The sequence below is a fragment of the Thunnus albacares genome, chromosome 22 (genome assembly GCF_914725855.1).
Source record: "Thunnus albacares chromosome 22, fThuAlb1.1, whole genome shotgun sequence".
Classification (NCBI taxonomy): domain Eukaryota; kingdom Metazoa; phylum Chordata; class Actinopteri; order Scombriformes; family Scombridae; genus Thunnus; species Thunnus albacares.
The window spans coordinates 15,367,729-15,380,698 of NC_058127.1; the positions used below are offsets into that span (position 1 = coordinate 15,367,729).

Below are 12,970 nucleotides of genomic sequence, written 5' to 3' on the forward strand. Positions count from 1 at the left end.
CAACAAAAAATTAAAAGAGAAACCTAAACTGGTACCAAAGTAAAAAATAGTACAAAACTATATTGACCAACACCAACACAAGGTAATCATATTTACAGATGGTTCAAAAGAATCAGAGACTTGGCACACAGGTGCTGCATTCTTCATCCCTCATTGTGAGGTAGCAGTGAAAAAGAGAGTATCAGACCATCTTTCATTGTACACAGGTGAATTACTCAGAATATTGTTAGCATTACAATGGGTGGAAGAAAATAACCAACCCAGTGTCGTAATCGCTTCTGATAGCTTGTCAGTGCTTTCAGGCATTAAGTCTAGAGAGTCGTCATGCAGGCAGGATATTGTGTATGAAATCTTTCATGTGCTACTCAGGCTACATTACAGGGGATTGGATATCTCTTTCCTTTGGGTTCTTGCTCATGTAGGGGTGGAAGGAAATGAGACAGTAGACATATTGGCTAAACAATCATTTACAGTTAATTGACATACAAATACTATTAAATAATGAAGAGGTTAAAACTATCATAAAGGCTTATATGCACAAAACCTTGCAGGAATACTGGGACTTGATTGACACAGGAGGACATCTTTACAGTATTCAAAAACATGTAGGCGTTGGTGGAATGTGGGGCGAGAGCCCAAGGGAAGAGATTGTTGTTACCCATCTGAGAATAGGACATACAGATTTAAATCACACACTCTATAGGATAGACAAGCACCCTACTGGATTATGTACACGCTGTAATAAACTGGAAACTGTCAAACATGTACTGATAGATTGTAACAGATATGATGAAGAAAGAATGGGATTAATATTAGTATTATATGATGAAAAACACAATATTACATTGGGGAATCTGCTAGGAAAGACATTGTGAAAAGTAAGCAATCTACTAATTAATTAAGAGTAGCAGGAACAATAGAGAGAACTTGTTGGGTTTTTTTTCTTGCCAATCTACTGTTCCACACTCCAGTCCAGTAGGTGGCGGTAGTGCACCTATAAGCTGGTTTGCCAACTGCCATTAAAACTCAAAGAAGAAGAAGAAGAACTATGCATAGAGTTCAACTTTGGTGAACTTTGAAATTTGTGCTGTAGAATTCCAAACCATCTTGACAGCACAAACCTTTTGAGGGAAACTGAGAGAATCCAAAATGGAGGAAATATTCTCCATGGCACAAAGCTTCAGCCACCAACATTTTGTCAGGATGCGAAAATGAATTGCGCAATCTGCATCACTTTTTTGTGTGGCCAGGCATTTAGGGGGGTGGATGGTCGAGAATACAAAGCATAAGACACTGGAGACCATGTTTTGCATTCTGTCTCCTACTAACAATCAATATTGGTTTCTTTTAAGCATGAAGGTTGTCTTTCTCTAACCTTTAAGTAGCTGAAGTTGCTTGTTACGTGTTCACAATTTATTCTTGGAATAATCATGTATGTTACTTTTAAGGGTCCAAAAAAGCACCTATTTTGTGGTCAAGTTATCAAGACTTGTCGGTGTGGTGAGTGTGGGCCTTCTCAAAAGGTCTACGCAGGGTCCACATCGACCCTCGACTCTGCACTCCTGTCCAAAAGTTAAACTCTGCAGAGGCTTCCACAAATGTCACAGTAAAGTTCAGTTTGCATTAGCAACAGTGTCACGAGGCAGAGATTCTGGGAGCTCTGCAAACATTGTGCTGCTGCCACCTTTACCTTTAAACTCTGCGCCTCTGCAGAGATGAACACTGCAGTCTCCACATAATCTTAAATTTGATTTAAGTACAGCTGAAGCCTGTGTGTTAAATTGCTGTAGCAGTTTCTCTTTAAATGAACAGAGAGCTTTTGGACTTTTATACACTGAGAGTTGTGGCTTCACAGCCTGTGTAATCTGCTGTATTGGGCTTTGTGGCAGTAACATATCCATCAAAACCTGGACTGAGGTGAAACTTGACGATCCATCCATCTTCCCATTTCATCTTAGCAGGACCGGCTGCAACAGAGCCTGTAAGCCACTGGCTGTTAAAATCAGTCACTACTCCATTTTATAAGAAATATCTACCCAGAAAAACAGGAGGCAGAACGCGTCGCAGTAAATAGAAAGAAAGTCGTCTATACCACACAGATGTATCCAAACGCAGAGAACACATATGTTAAGTGAATTCAAACAGATGAAAAGCATGCGACGCATAAAATATTTAAAAAATATTCTGTAAAATATGACACTCACCAACTGAGCATGCTGCTTAGGGAATTCAGCATAACACACACATAGAAGGAGGCCGTGTCTCTCCTACTTGGCTGTCATGAATATAGGTCTGCCAAACTGAGCAACAAAAAAAAGAAAAAAAAAGAAAAACACTGAAAGTATTACATAAGTTAGGATTCTCTGTGATTTGAACCTTAAATCAGTGCACAGGCGGCTATTTAAATTGCATCAGTTCCTCTGATGTAAATGTGTATAGCCTTCAACTCCCCGAGAGCTTTTAGTCATTTATTTTGATTAGGGCTGTATTTATAAGATAAGTCTCTTAAGTAAGTCGCCTGGGAAGATGGGTTGGTGAGGATGGTGGTGGGGGAACAAAATGGAGTCTGTTTGATGATTATAAATTCAGAAATATCTGCTTGTCAATTAATTAGGCGCTTCCTGGGTATGTGTGCCCCTCTTTTCATTCGCTGGGCCGGGCTCTCGGCGGACAAATACCCGCGATGCACCCATTGTATGTCTAAGCCGTTACACACATCTCTGGCTGCTGGGGAACCGGAGAATAAAGATCCTTCAAAGGCAGACAGTTTTCAAGAGCAAGCCTCTGTTTTCGTGTGCCGGCTGATTCCTGGGAGCAGCGTATGTGGCTGCTTGAAGGCTTTACGCTGCTGGTGTCTCGTTCTCAGACACAAACAAGGACTGGAGAATGATGTGAACATGAAAAGATAGGTAGACTGAGAGGACTGAGTTTGAAGTGATGCCTCCATTATTTCTACCTCACAGTACAACATTAAGTGCAGGAAACTTATCTTGTTGAGGTTACTGTAGCTAGGTGAGCATTGACTATTGTTATGAGGATACTTCAGTTATTTGTACCTCTGCTGTCATAATGTAATATCCTTATTTTTACACTGGAGCAAAAAAAACAGTGTTATTGTAATTCATAGCAAAAATTGAATAAAAATCACACACACCTGGATATTTTCTTCAGCCTTTCAGTTAGTTCATATGTTTTCTTTGTCTGACCCGGACATGGATGCAGTTTAGTGATGCCAACTATTTGACAATCAATGAATAATTTGTCATTTATCAAGTAAAAATGCCAAATGTTTGCTATTTTTCTTTATGAAACGTCACTAGTGTTAGTGGGTAACTAGCCTTTTGTTGCTTCTCTGTTTACCTAGCTTTGTGCTTAGCCTAGCTTAGCAGTTAGCTTTGTGAACCCAGAGTCAGGCGTTAAAAACGATGATGTGTGATGACTGTTACACAGTTGCAGACAGGATGTCTCTACTAGAGAAAAGTATCTGTGAGTTAGAGCAGCTTTTTTTGGTCAGGGTTACTGTAGAAATGACGGGCACTCCAGCTGTAGCCCTGCTAATGTTAGCACTAGCGTAGCCTTGTCGGCAGATGCGGCGAAGTTTGTCCCTCTTCTCCAACCTTGGTTCACTGTTTACCCAGGGACAGACTCCGACATAGAGGCTAATCTGAGGGTGCTGTGTTATCATCATATCACTTTCGTGTCCCCCAATTCCACTCATTTGTTTCTCTTTTCCAGAGGACATCCACTTTCTTTACCGGTAGCTCATTCAATGCTTTGCAGTAGGAAACAGGCATGTACCTTGACGTGCAGGCCAAAAACTGTAGACTGATTGGCTGTTGTTGCATTTATTTCTGTTGTCTGATAGACCACTAGATCTATCCATATCGAGTAAAAAATGTTGGAAATGGAAGTTTATCATCATTATCACCATAACTTTTATTGCGATCCCGTATCAAGATTGTTTTATCGCCCAGCCCTAGTTATAATGGACATTTTTCGAAACATTTAAAAACACAGAATGATTATTTGAGAAATCAAAATGAAAATAATATTGTATCAGTAATATTTGTTTAAGGAAACTTTGAAGTAAAATGAGTAAGATATTTATTTATCACCACTAGTGTTAGTTTAGGTTAGGTAAGTTTTCCTCTGATAAGACTAATATACTGTTTTATATGTTTTATTTGTTCATGGTTCAAATTTCATGTTGTCAACAACAACATGCTCCATCTATGGTTATATTATTTTGTCTGCGTATGCTTTGTGTTGTGTCTGTTCAATGGCGTTAAGATACTTGACTGGAGTACAGATCTAGTGTTCCTTCTTAGACTGACCACATTTCTATAACCTGCACATTACATGAAAAAACTATCAATAACACAGAGCCGGATCAATAATGAATTCCACTCCAGATGTCTAACGTGAGCTGACAAAGCTTCATGGGGAAAAAACAGACTTTTCACTGTAACAATTTTCACATTTGTATTCGTTCCAATTTGTCAAAATAGTCTGAACCACAAATCCTACATGCAATGTCACAGTGATCTTAAGCAGGTTTTTGTTCTCCTCAGAGGTGGTGAGTCACATCGTATTTGGCAACACCTCTCACTTGCACAGTCGAGTTTACAGTCTGGTTTCCAGTGAAGGAAAAAATGACAGCATGCATCATGCGACAAGTCATCAAATCAGACCCACATTTCCTCTGTCCCATATGTGGGAATCTTCTTCTCTCTTCAGCATCATGTACACTCCAGAAAGATTTGATGCTTTGTGCCATGTTTAAAGTTGTTTTTTTTTTTCCTAAAGATAGATCATTCCTACAAGCATCACCAACAGAATATAGCACAGCTGTAATAACACACATTTTCCTATCCTCAGGTAGATTCCCAGCCAGAGATAAATGTCAATATTTTGATATTCGGTATACCAATATTTTGCTGCCACAGCATAGCAACCAACAGTATTTACTCTTGGAGTTATTATCTCCCTCAAAAACCTTCAACAAGGTGAGGAACTGGGATGTTACTTGGATCTTTATAAATCAAAATGGCATTTTAAAAAGAAAATTAAAGACCTAAAATTGTTTTGGCTCTGTCTGTCTCTGCCTGTGACCTAACAGAACACTAGCATCCAGGCATGTTGTCTTTCATCATTAAACTGTCTTTCAGAGGCTCCTGGGAGCCTCCTAGCGCGCAGAAGGAACCTTGTATTCTGCAACATCAAGCGCACAGTGTCTTCAATGTCTGATGGGAGGTGCATATTGGAGTCATGGACTTGAGCTGAAATGATCTTTTGAAATCACTTTCTCACACGCGCACGCACGCACATACACACGCTTTTGTCTGCTTTATACATTAATGCAGGTGATACCCAAGGTCTTATAAGTGTGTAGATCTTTGACCTTGTTTTCTCTCTCTCTGCTTCCATTATGTGCTTGTAGATCAAAGACGCACATGGTGCACCAGGCAGTCTTGTGGGTGAAGATCCTCATTTGAAGGCAGCTGACAGAGGTAAGTTATTAAATCTTACCTCCATCCTCTCCACCCCCACTGCTATTGTTGAATCTTTTAAAATCCTTCTGTTTTGCTCATCATGCTATAGCCATATAATCATATAGCATCATATGCCCGCAGTTGTGTGCAAATATTAATACATGCATGAATTAATTTCTGGAATTAAATTAATCTTTTTATCGTGTCACAAATGTTTAAGGAGCTGAGAGGTTGGTGTGGTTATTTTGCCTGATGTTAGTGGCATATGATTTAATCAAAGTACCCAATGTACACAATGGATCAACTATAATGTGTGTGTAATTGTGCAGAGTTTTGAGAATTTGCATCGCTTTCTTCAAATTAAAGGCTGAGCTGGAACACACATGCCTACATATAACAAAAACAGCGCACCTAATGGAGAGGATAGTGCAGTAGCACAAACATAATAGAGTTGTTTGGGAGGTTTGAAGTATGACTGTAGAGCATATAGAACATATATTGACCACCACAAACATGCTGCCAAAAGCATCTTCTAATCTTGTAGGACGATAGAATTACTGCGCAAGTAACAAAAAATTCCAATATTACGTTGCTAGTTGAGTGAATAATAAGGTTGCATTAACTGAGTTTTGTCTGTCATTTAAAAAAAAATTGAGAAAGGTAATGGACAAAATGCGACAAAATGCAGAGTAATTAATAAAGAATTTTTTGACAATACAAAACAGGAGATTTCAGTGATTTACTTTAACTGTGTAGAAAACTAAATCATAACCGTCCAGTTTCACATTCACACAAAAAAAGATTTTATGTTACAGTTTTGGAACAGCCTTGTCCTTTTCGTTCTGTTTTTGCACCATTCAATCAGAATTCTAACAATGCTTTGATAGTTTTGATGCTAAAATAATTGTTTTAGTCGTTTGTCGAGTAGAAATACCAACTAAGTCTCAAACGGGAGGATTCACTGCTTCCCTCTGTTTCATATCGTGGGAAATTTGATATTCAACAGAGTATGTATCTTTTATGAGACTGTGAGGGGGTGGTTGGGGCCGAGCTTAGCGATATGTACTGCTGTCTGTCACAGTGTCTTTTTCACTGCTACCTCTGGGGGCGCCAAAGTCAAAAATGTATAAATTCTATACATAGTGGTAATAACTAAATTACATTAATGACTTAATCAGTTCATTCAATTTAAAATAAATATATCAATACATGATCTTTCTGCTGCTATAACTCGAATATGGACATGTACTTTTAAGTAAATTATATTTGTAAGTTGGAAAATTATGTATATTCATGCATTAGTTTGTAGTTGTTCTATTAAATGTGTTCTGTGGAGCTGTTGACCACTAGTAGTGCTATTGAGCAATGTTTTAAGCGCAGGTGTAAGTGAGCATGCTTCCAGGTGAACCAAAACACTGCAGATGGTGTTGTGCTATTCCACTGATCGACTGTTGGTGGTGCTAACGTGCTAAGTAACGTAGCAATGCGAAAATAAATTCAAGGAAGAAGAAGACTGCTAGCAAGCAAAAAGTCATGTTAACAATGTAGGTTTGCAAATTTTTTATAAGGGAGGAAATACTTTTTACACTTTTATCAGGCATCAAGGATACACACATGTTTTGATGAGAAGCAGTGAATCCAAACATCATTTTGTTTACAAAAAAACCCCAGAGTATACCTTTAAGTAGATTCACTATGTTATATATACATGCAATTCATGCATGGTGATGCATACATTATATAACAATTTTGGGATTTTTGATATCCACTGGAACCTTTTTAAAACATTTTCTGTGCTGTTGAAATGTACAGACACAGGAGATGAAATGAAATTCCACCACAAATGTACCTATCCCGAACATTCTGTTGCTTCAATAGAGCTACTCTGGCACACCAAAAAGCTGTCTTTTTGTCTATTGTCTGAAAATAACAAGCAGATCATCCATGCGAGCAAGCTTTGTTTACCATACCTCCTGCATCTATTCCTTTGGCCATAGTTCCAAACATATCTAAGCGAGAATGCTCTTAGTGTGGATGTGCAGCTGATGTGGAGGGCAGTTTGTGTATTTAGTGTTTTGTTTTCAAGGTGATGCAGCTAGTTTATTCCCTCTTCACACCACCAGCATATTATCCTGCTCCAGCTGCTGCGAGGAGACAGGCCCAGGTATTTATGGCTAGCATAAAAAGTGTGTGCATTCCCTGTCACCCTACAGCACGAGATTTACAGCACGTTTGACAAACACACTGAATTAAAAAAAAGGAGTGTTCAATTTGTATAGGAGTTTAGAGCCTGTCTGTTGTGCATGCTCCCAACGGATTCCGCTGTTAGTACATGTGTGTGCGCATGTGTTTCGCTGTCTATGTACACCTCCTGCTGTGTGAGTATGTGTCGATCTGTCTGAGTGTGTATGTATGTGTTTGTGTCTGTATGCCTGTGTGTATTTCTCTCGGTGTGTGTGTGTGTGTGTGAGTGAGCCAGTGTGTGCACACCGAGCCCGACTGCTCTGAAACACCAGCAACAGATAACAGATGGTCCCCCTGCATTAGAAGTGTTTTATTTCCCTGCGGAAGTCAGATATGTCAAAAATAAGCATGTGCAACATTAGTCATTTGGAATATTCATGCCCCTGCCGTCCGATGGTTTCCTTTTCACAGCCAAAATACCACCAGCCCAATTCTCCTCAGGAAGTGAGGGGAATAAGGGGGAGAAGGAAAAAAAAAAAAAAAAAAGCAGTCATCAGCTGAACTGATGGGGGGGAAAAGGCTGAGGCCTACATGCGGCTCTAATGGAGGAAATTTTTTTCCTCCTGGTCGCTTCTTTAGCATGCCCGGGCTGTAATTAAAAAGGGACTACAGTCTGTAGATGTGTTCATATTAAGAACCACATCCCCCAGCCCCATTAGACACAGTGATGTGAATATGCACACATGTCCATATGCCTGCCTGGCTGCATACACACATACACACACACACAAATAGTAATTTGCACCCACATTAAATAACCTCATCCAGTGGATCAGACTTCTTTTGCATTCCTTCGTAGACTAATCGTCGGGAGTTCTCTCCTCTCCTCTCCTCTTCTCTCCTCTCTTCTCCTCTCCTCTCCTCTCCTCTTTCTTCTCTCCACCCCCACCTCTTTAACTATCTTGATTCTCTGTCGCTTCAGTCTCTTTAATCTCCACCTCCTCTCCTCCCAGGCTTTCTGGGAGGACAGGCTTTCTACCTCCCATCTCCCACTGTCGAGCGTGGCTGCCATCCTTGTCCTTGGTGGCGGACATGGGCATGCATCATTATCAGGCCTGATTAACCATCCACGTAGTTGGCAGTCCGGGCCCCACCAGGGGCCAGTGGCATGGTTTCTCCACCCGCCGAAAACATGAATTTTGAGCAGCACTTTCTCATTTGCCGTGGTCCCTCATGATAAGGGTTAATTCGTGGCAGCATGGGTGAATGGTGTAGAAAGAAGAGAGGAGGCAGAGAAGGAGGAGGAAAAGCTACCAAACAGTAGTGCACCACTTATCGCAGAAATGCAATATAATTTATTCAGGAATATGCAAATCCAACAATCACTCTGCCTTGTTTACCGAAGGGACCTGCTGATTCAGAGTCTGAGAGAGAGAGAGAGAGAGAAACAATCCCAACCATAGACGCCAACATACAGTACAGTACATGCACAAAGGCAGCCACCAGTAACTAAATTCACTGGTTTTCCTTACATTCGGGGAATGAAGGGTGTTGGACAATTTCTTGGTTGTTTCACAGCTGCAAAAAACCTTTAAATGTATTCTGGTGCGGCTGGATTGTTTACATAAAAAGGAACGGGTCATGTGCAACGCTTGTCATATACAGTGTGTACATTGCCAACAAAGCATTGTATGGAACATTGGCATGAATTATATTATTACATACTGTTGAAACTCTGATATAGTACACTAATCATGGATTGGGGCTTTAGGTACAGCTGGATGTTTAACCTCAATACTTGACAGGTACCATCTGAAATATGTCCAACTATTAAAAACTCTCAAGTTTCAAAGTTGACATAGAGTGTCTGATCACATTCATAATCTTGTTCGCTTATTCTTTGATCACAGCTGCTTGTGTTAAGACAACATTTGACAATTTGAGGTTTGGCTTCCTTTGTTAGATAAAAAAAAGGGTTTTGGAGAAAAGATGGTTATATTCCTCAAAGTAAGAACTCTAAAAAAGTGTAATTTAGGGATCAGCACTGAAACTCTGTTCAAACGATACTCATACCCAGCTTTAAGTAATCAATAATAGAATATATTTACAAGGTGTTGACCAAAGCTTCAGCAGACTTATATTAGGCATTATATCTTAATGTGTCTACAGTGCCATTTAAAGATACGGTACAAATGATCCAAAGAAACAGCTTCACAGACAATGTCCTAGCTCCTCATGAAGTCCACGAGAAATTGGACCGCACACTGGTCTTCCTCAGTGTCAAACATTCAAACACAGACGAGTGAACCCTGTAAACACGTACCTCAATCAAACACATGAAATTCTGTACAATAAAGAACATAGTATCAAAAGTAATAGTAATTAAACTTCTTCTTCTTCTTCTTCTGCTTCTTCTTCTTCGTCTTCTTGTGTTGATGCCCTCTTCAGCTAGCTGGTTAGCTACATGTCAGGTGCATAAGTGTTCTTGCCATTTAGACATTTATAGCCTTCTTAACTAGTTAACTACTTGGTTAGCATGTTACCTTTGCTGTAGCCACTTCTCCCCTTACTACTCAAGAGTATTCAAGGAATGTGCTCACTTTTTTCTTCTTATAAAGGTCATTGTTTTGTAAAACCTGCATGTGGATAGTTGTTTTACATATTGTATAGTGGTAGCACTGGAAAGTGTGCCAAAAAAAAAAAAAAATCAAGGTGTTGTAAGTTGATAAGAGTTTTTGCTATGCTCTAAAGGGCTACAGGGAAATCTAATAATTGTCTGACTGACGTGTGAATCAGTATCTTTTGAAGCTGTTTTCAGCACTAGTAGATAAGGTACTGTATTATTATGTTGCTTGCCTAAAGTAAGTGAGTGAAGATTTTCTCTGACCACACAGCAAAATGCAATGTGCAGTTAAAGAAAATGTAAAAAAAAAATTGGTTATTCACAGTGAATAGATCATGTAATATATAACGTGGAGCCATCCAGTGTTAGATGTTACTTTGACAGACTGGAATTTGATATGAATCTGAGATGAGAGGCAGATGAATGTCACTGTGTTCTATTTGTAGAGCTGAGTTTGTTTTTTTCATTGGTAACTAAGAGGGGAACAGTCTTGCATATCACATTTAATTTTCACTCTTCATCTTCATCGGGTTGTGGAAATGGGTATGAGTTGCAACCATTTCCTGACTCCCTACTGAGAGCCCAATTAGCGCTGTTGTATTGATTTCCTCTGCACTGCATTGCATGTACTTTTCCAGGTGAGTCCCTACAGCTAGCCCGAGTGTATGGAAGACAACAATTATCCCCTCTAACAGAATCTCTGAGGCCGCACAAAAGAGAACAGAGCTCAGAAAATTGATCTCTTCGGGCTTGTAAGGTGTTGTGTGGATGAGCAGACAAATGCGACCACATCTCAGTGATGTCCATTGTAAAGACTTAAAGCTACAATATGCAGCTTCTTGAAGTGAAAACACTGTAATTATATTTTTAAAACTTATTTTTTCAGGTTATTTTCGCTGAAACATTAAGCGATGAGACCTTGCGAATGAAAACAAACATCATAAAAGGCTTATATCATACCACATCAGCCTGGGTCTTTGGAACCATGCACATATTAGAATGAAATTGCCTGAAATTGGCTCTTCAGTGATGCTTGGTGCTTTGTTTCGAAATATACCATCTGCAGTAGCCATGGTCATGAACTAGGCTGTAGCTTTCAAGCACAGGAAGTCATAGCAACAACAACAATAATAGCAGAAAGAAAGCAGCGAGAAATGAAAGAACCGTGAAGCCAAAAACAGTTAAAAACAGATGGATATTGAGGTTGTTTTTTTTATTGTAGTTTGGTTTTCTTCAATTAGTTATGGATGTTGATTATGATAGTTTAGTGCTGTTTACCCCTCAGCCAAGTGAGTTTTTGGACAAGAACTTCACTATCTGAAGCAAAGTTTGGGCTAGTGTTGTATTTCCCGTCCAAAGACAAAGTTTTGCTTATGTCTTTAAAATTATAGTTTTAAATTGAGATAATTAAAAAACATTTTGCCATGTAGCCTAATAATCATGCACCAAAATACATTACAATACAACATTAGACCTCCTTGGCTACATCTTTAGCTATATTTTTTACTTTTTATCATGATGACATCATTTGGATTATTATGATTATAACGTCTGTGAACATAAACTATGTAGAACCAGTAGAAAAACCATCGAGAAGTTCAAGTGGTTAAAAGAGAACCTTCAGTTCTGTTCAGCCTTTCTTTAGCTTTAACCTAAAAATATTTCTCTTTTTTTAAGTAGTTTTCAAAAGGGAGAGTGGGCAGTCCCTCTGTGTATTTTTATGATTTTTTGATTTGTGAAAACATTTTTTTTAATGCTCACATTCCTTATTTGTATTTATTTATTGATTTTTATCAAGAAATGCAGTCTAGGCTTTTGTGAAATATTTCTCCACTTCAGAAGCAGTACCTTTCTCTTGTACTGTATCTTGTTATGTAGTGTATAAATCCTATGTTGCTGACAGATATGCCCTAAGTGACAGTGACAACGGTTTTCACAGTGTACATCACGTTTCAACCTTTTCTATTTAGGTATTCCATTTATTATGACAGAGGCTTTATTGCCTATAGAAAACATTGGCTTTTTTGTTTTATACTTCTTTGTTCTCATAAAAAATTTAAGTATACAACACAGTGTTTGCCACACTTTCAGATTTTATTTATAGTTGTGTAGAGGGGGAAGAGCATTGAAATCAAGTCAACTAGTCACTGTACATTAGTAGCAATCAGCTACATTTTTACAGATTTTGGATAAATTCTGTACCTAGGAAACAATGCAGTGTAATTCCCTGCACTGAATTGTAAGCAGACAGTCACCCTTATTATTTATAAAATGGAGAATCACACTTTTATTGCATTTTCTACATATGCAATACTTACGAGTTCTTGCACTCATTTGTCCTGTAAATAACCCAAGTTGTTCTCCGTTCCGTCTCTTTCCTGAATGGCTGAAAGATTCTCTCATTTTTTTTCCCAGGAATGTATGTCATATCAACAATGTGATGCTAATCTGCTGGAGTCATACACCCTCCACCATGCTATTTTTGCCATACACATGTTGCCTGAGAGGTCAGCGGCATAGCAGGGTTCTTACTAGGTCGAATTGCTTGGAGGCAGAAGTTAATTTCCAACTCAACAGAGATAAATGACTTTGCTTTGACCTCCCTTTGCTCGCTGGCACAACAAAGACATTGTGCTTTTCTAGGAGAAAGTCACAGTAAATATCTGTAATC

The 12,970-nt window shown here is 39.0% G+C and overlaps 1 protein-coding gene across 1 annotated transcript in view; it reads left to right on the forward strand.

Moving 5' to 3' along the window:
* Positions 1-12,970, forward strand: part of LOC122973919 (glucosidase 2 subunit beta-like) — a 138,101-nt gene that overhangs the window by 58,159 nt on the left and 66,972 nt on the right. The window contains exon 10 of the mRNA XM_044341718.1: positions 5,441-5,510. Coding sequence (XP_044197653.1) covers positions 5,441-5,510 — 70 coding nt within the window. The remainder of the gene's footprint in view (positions 1-5,440; positions 5,511-12,970) is intronic.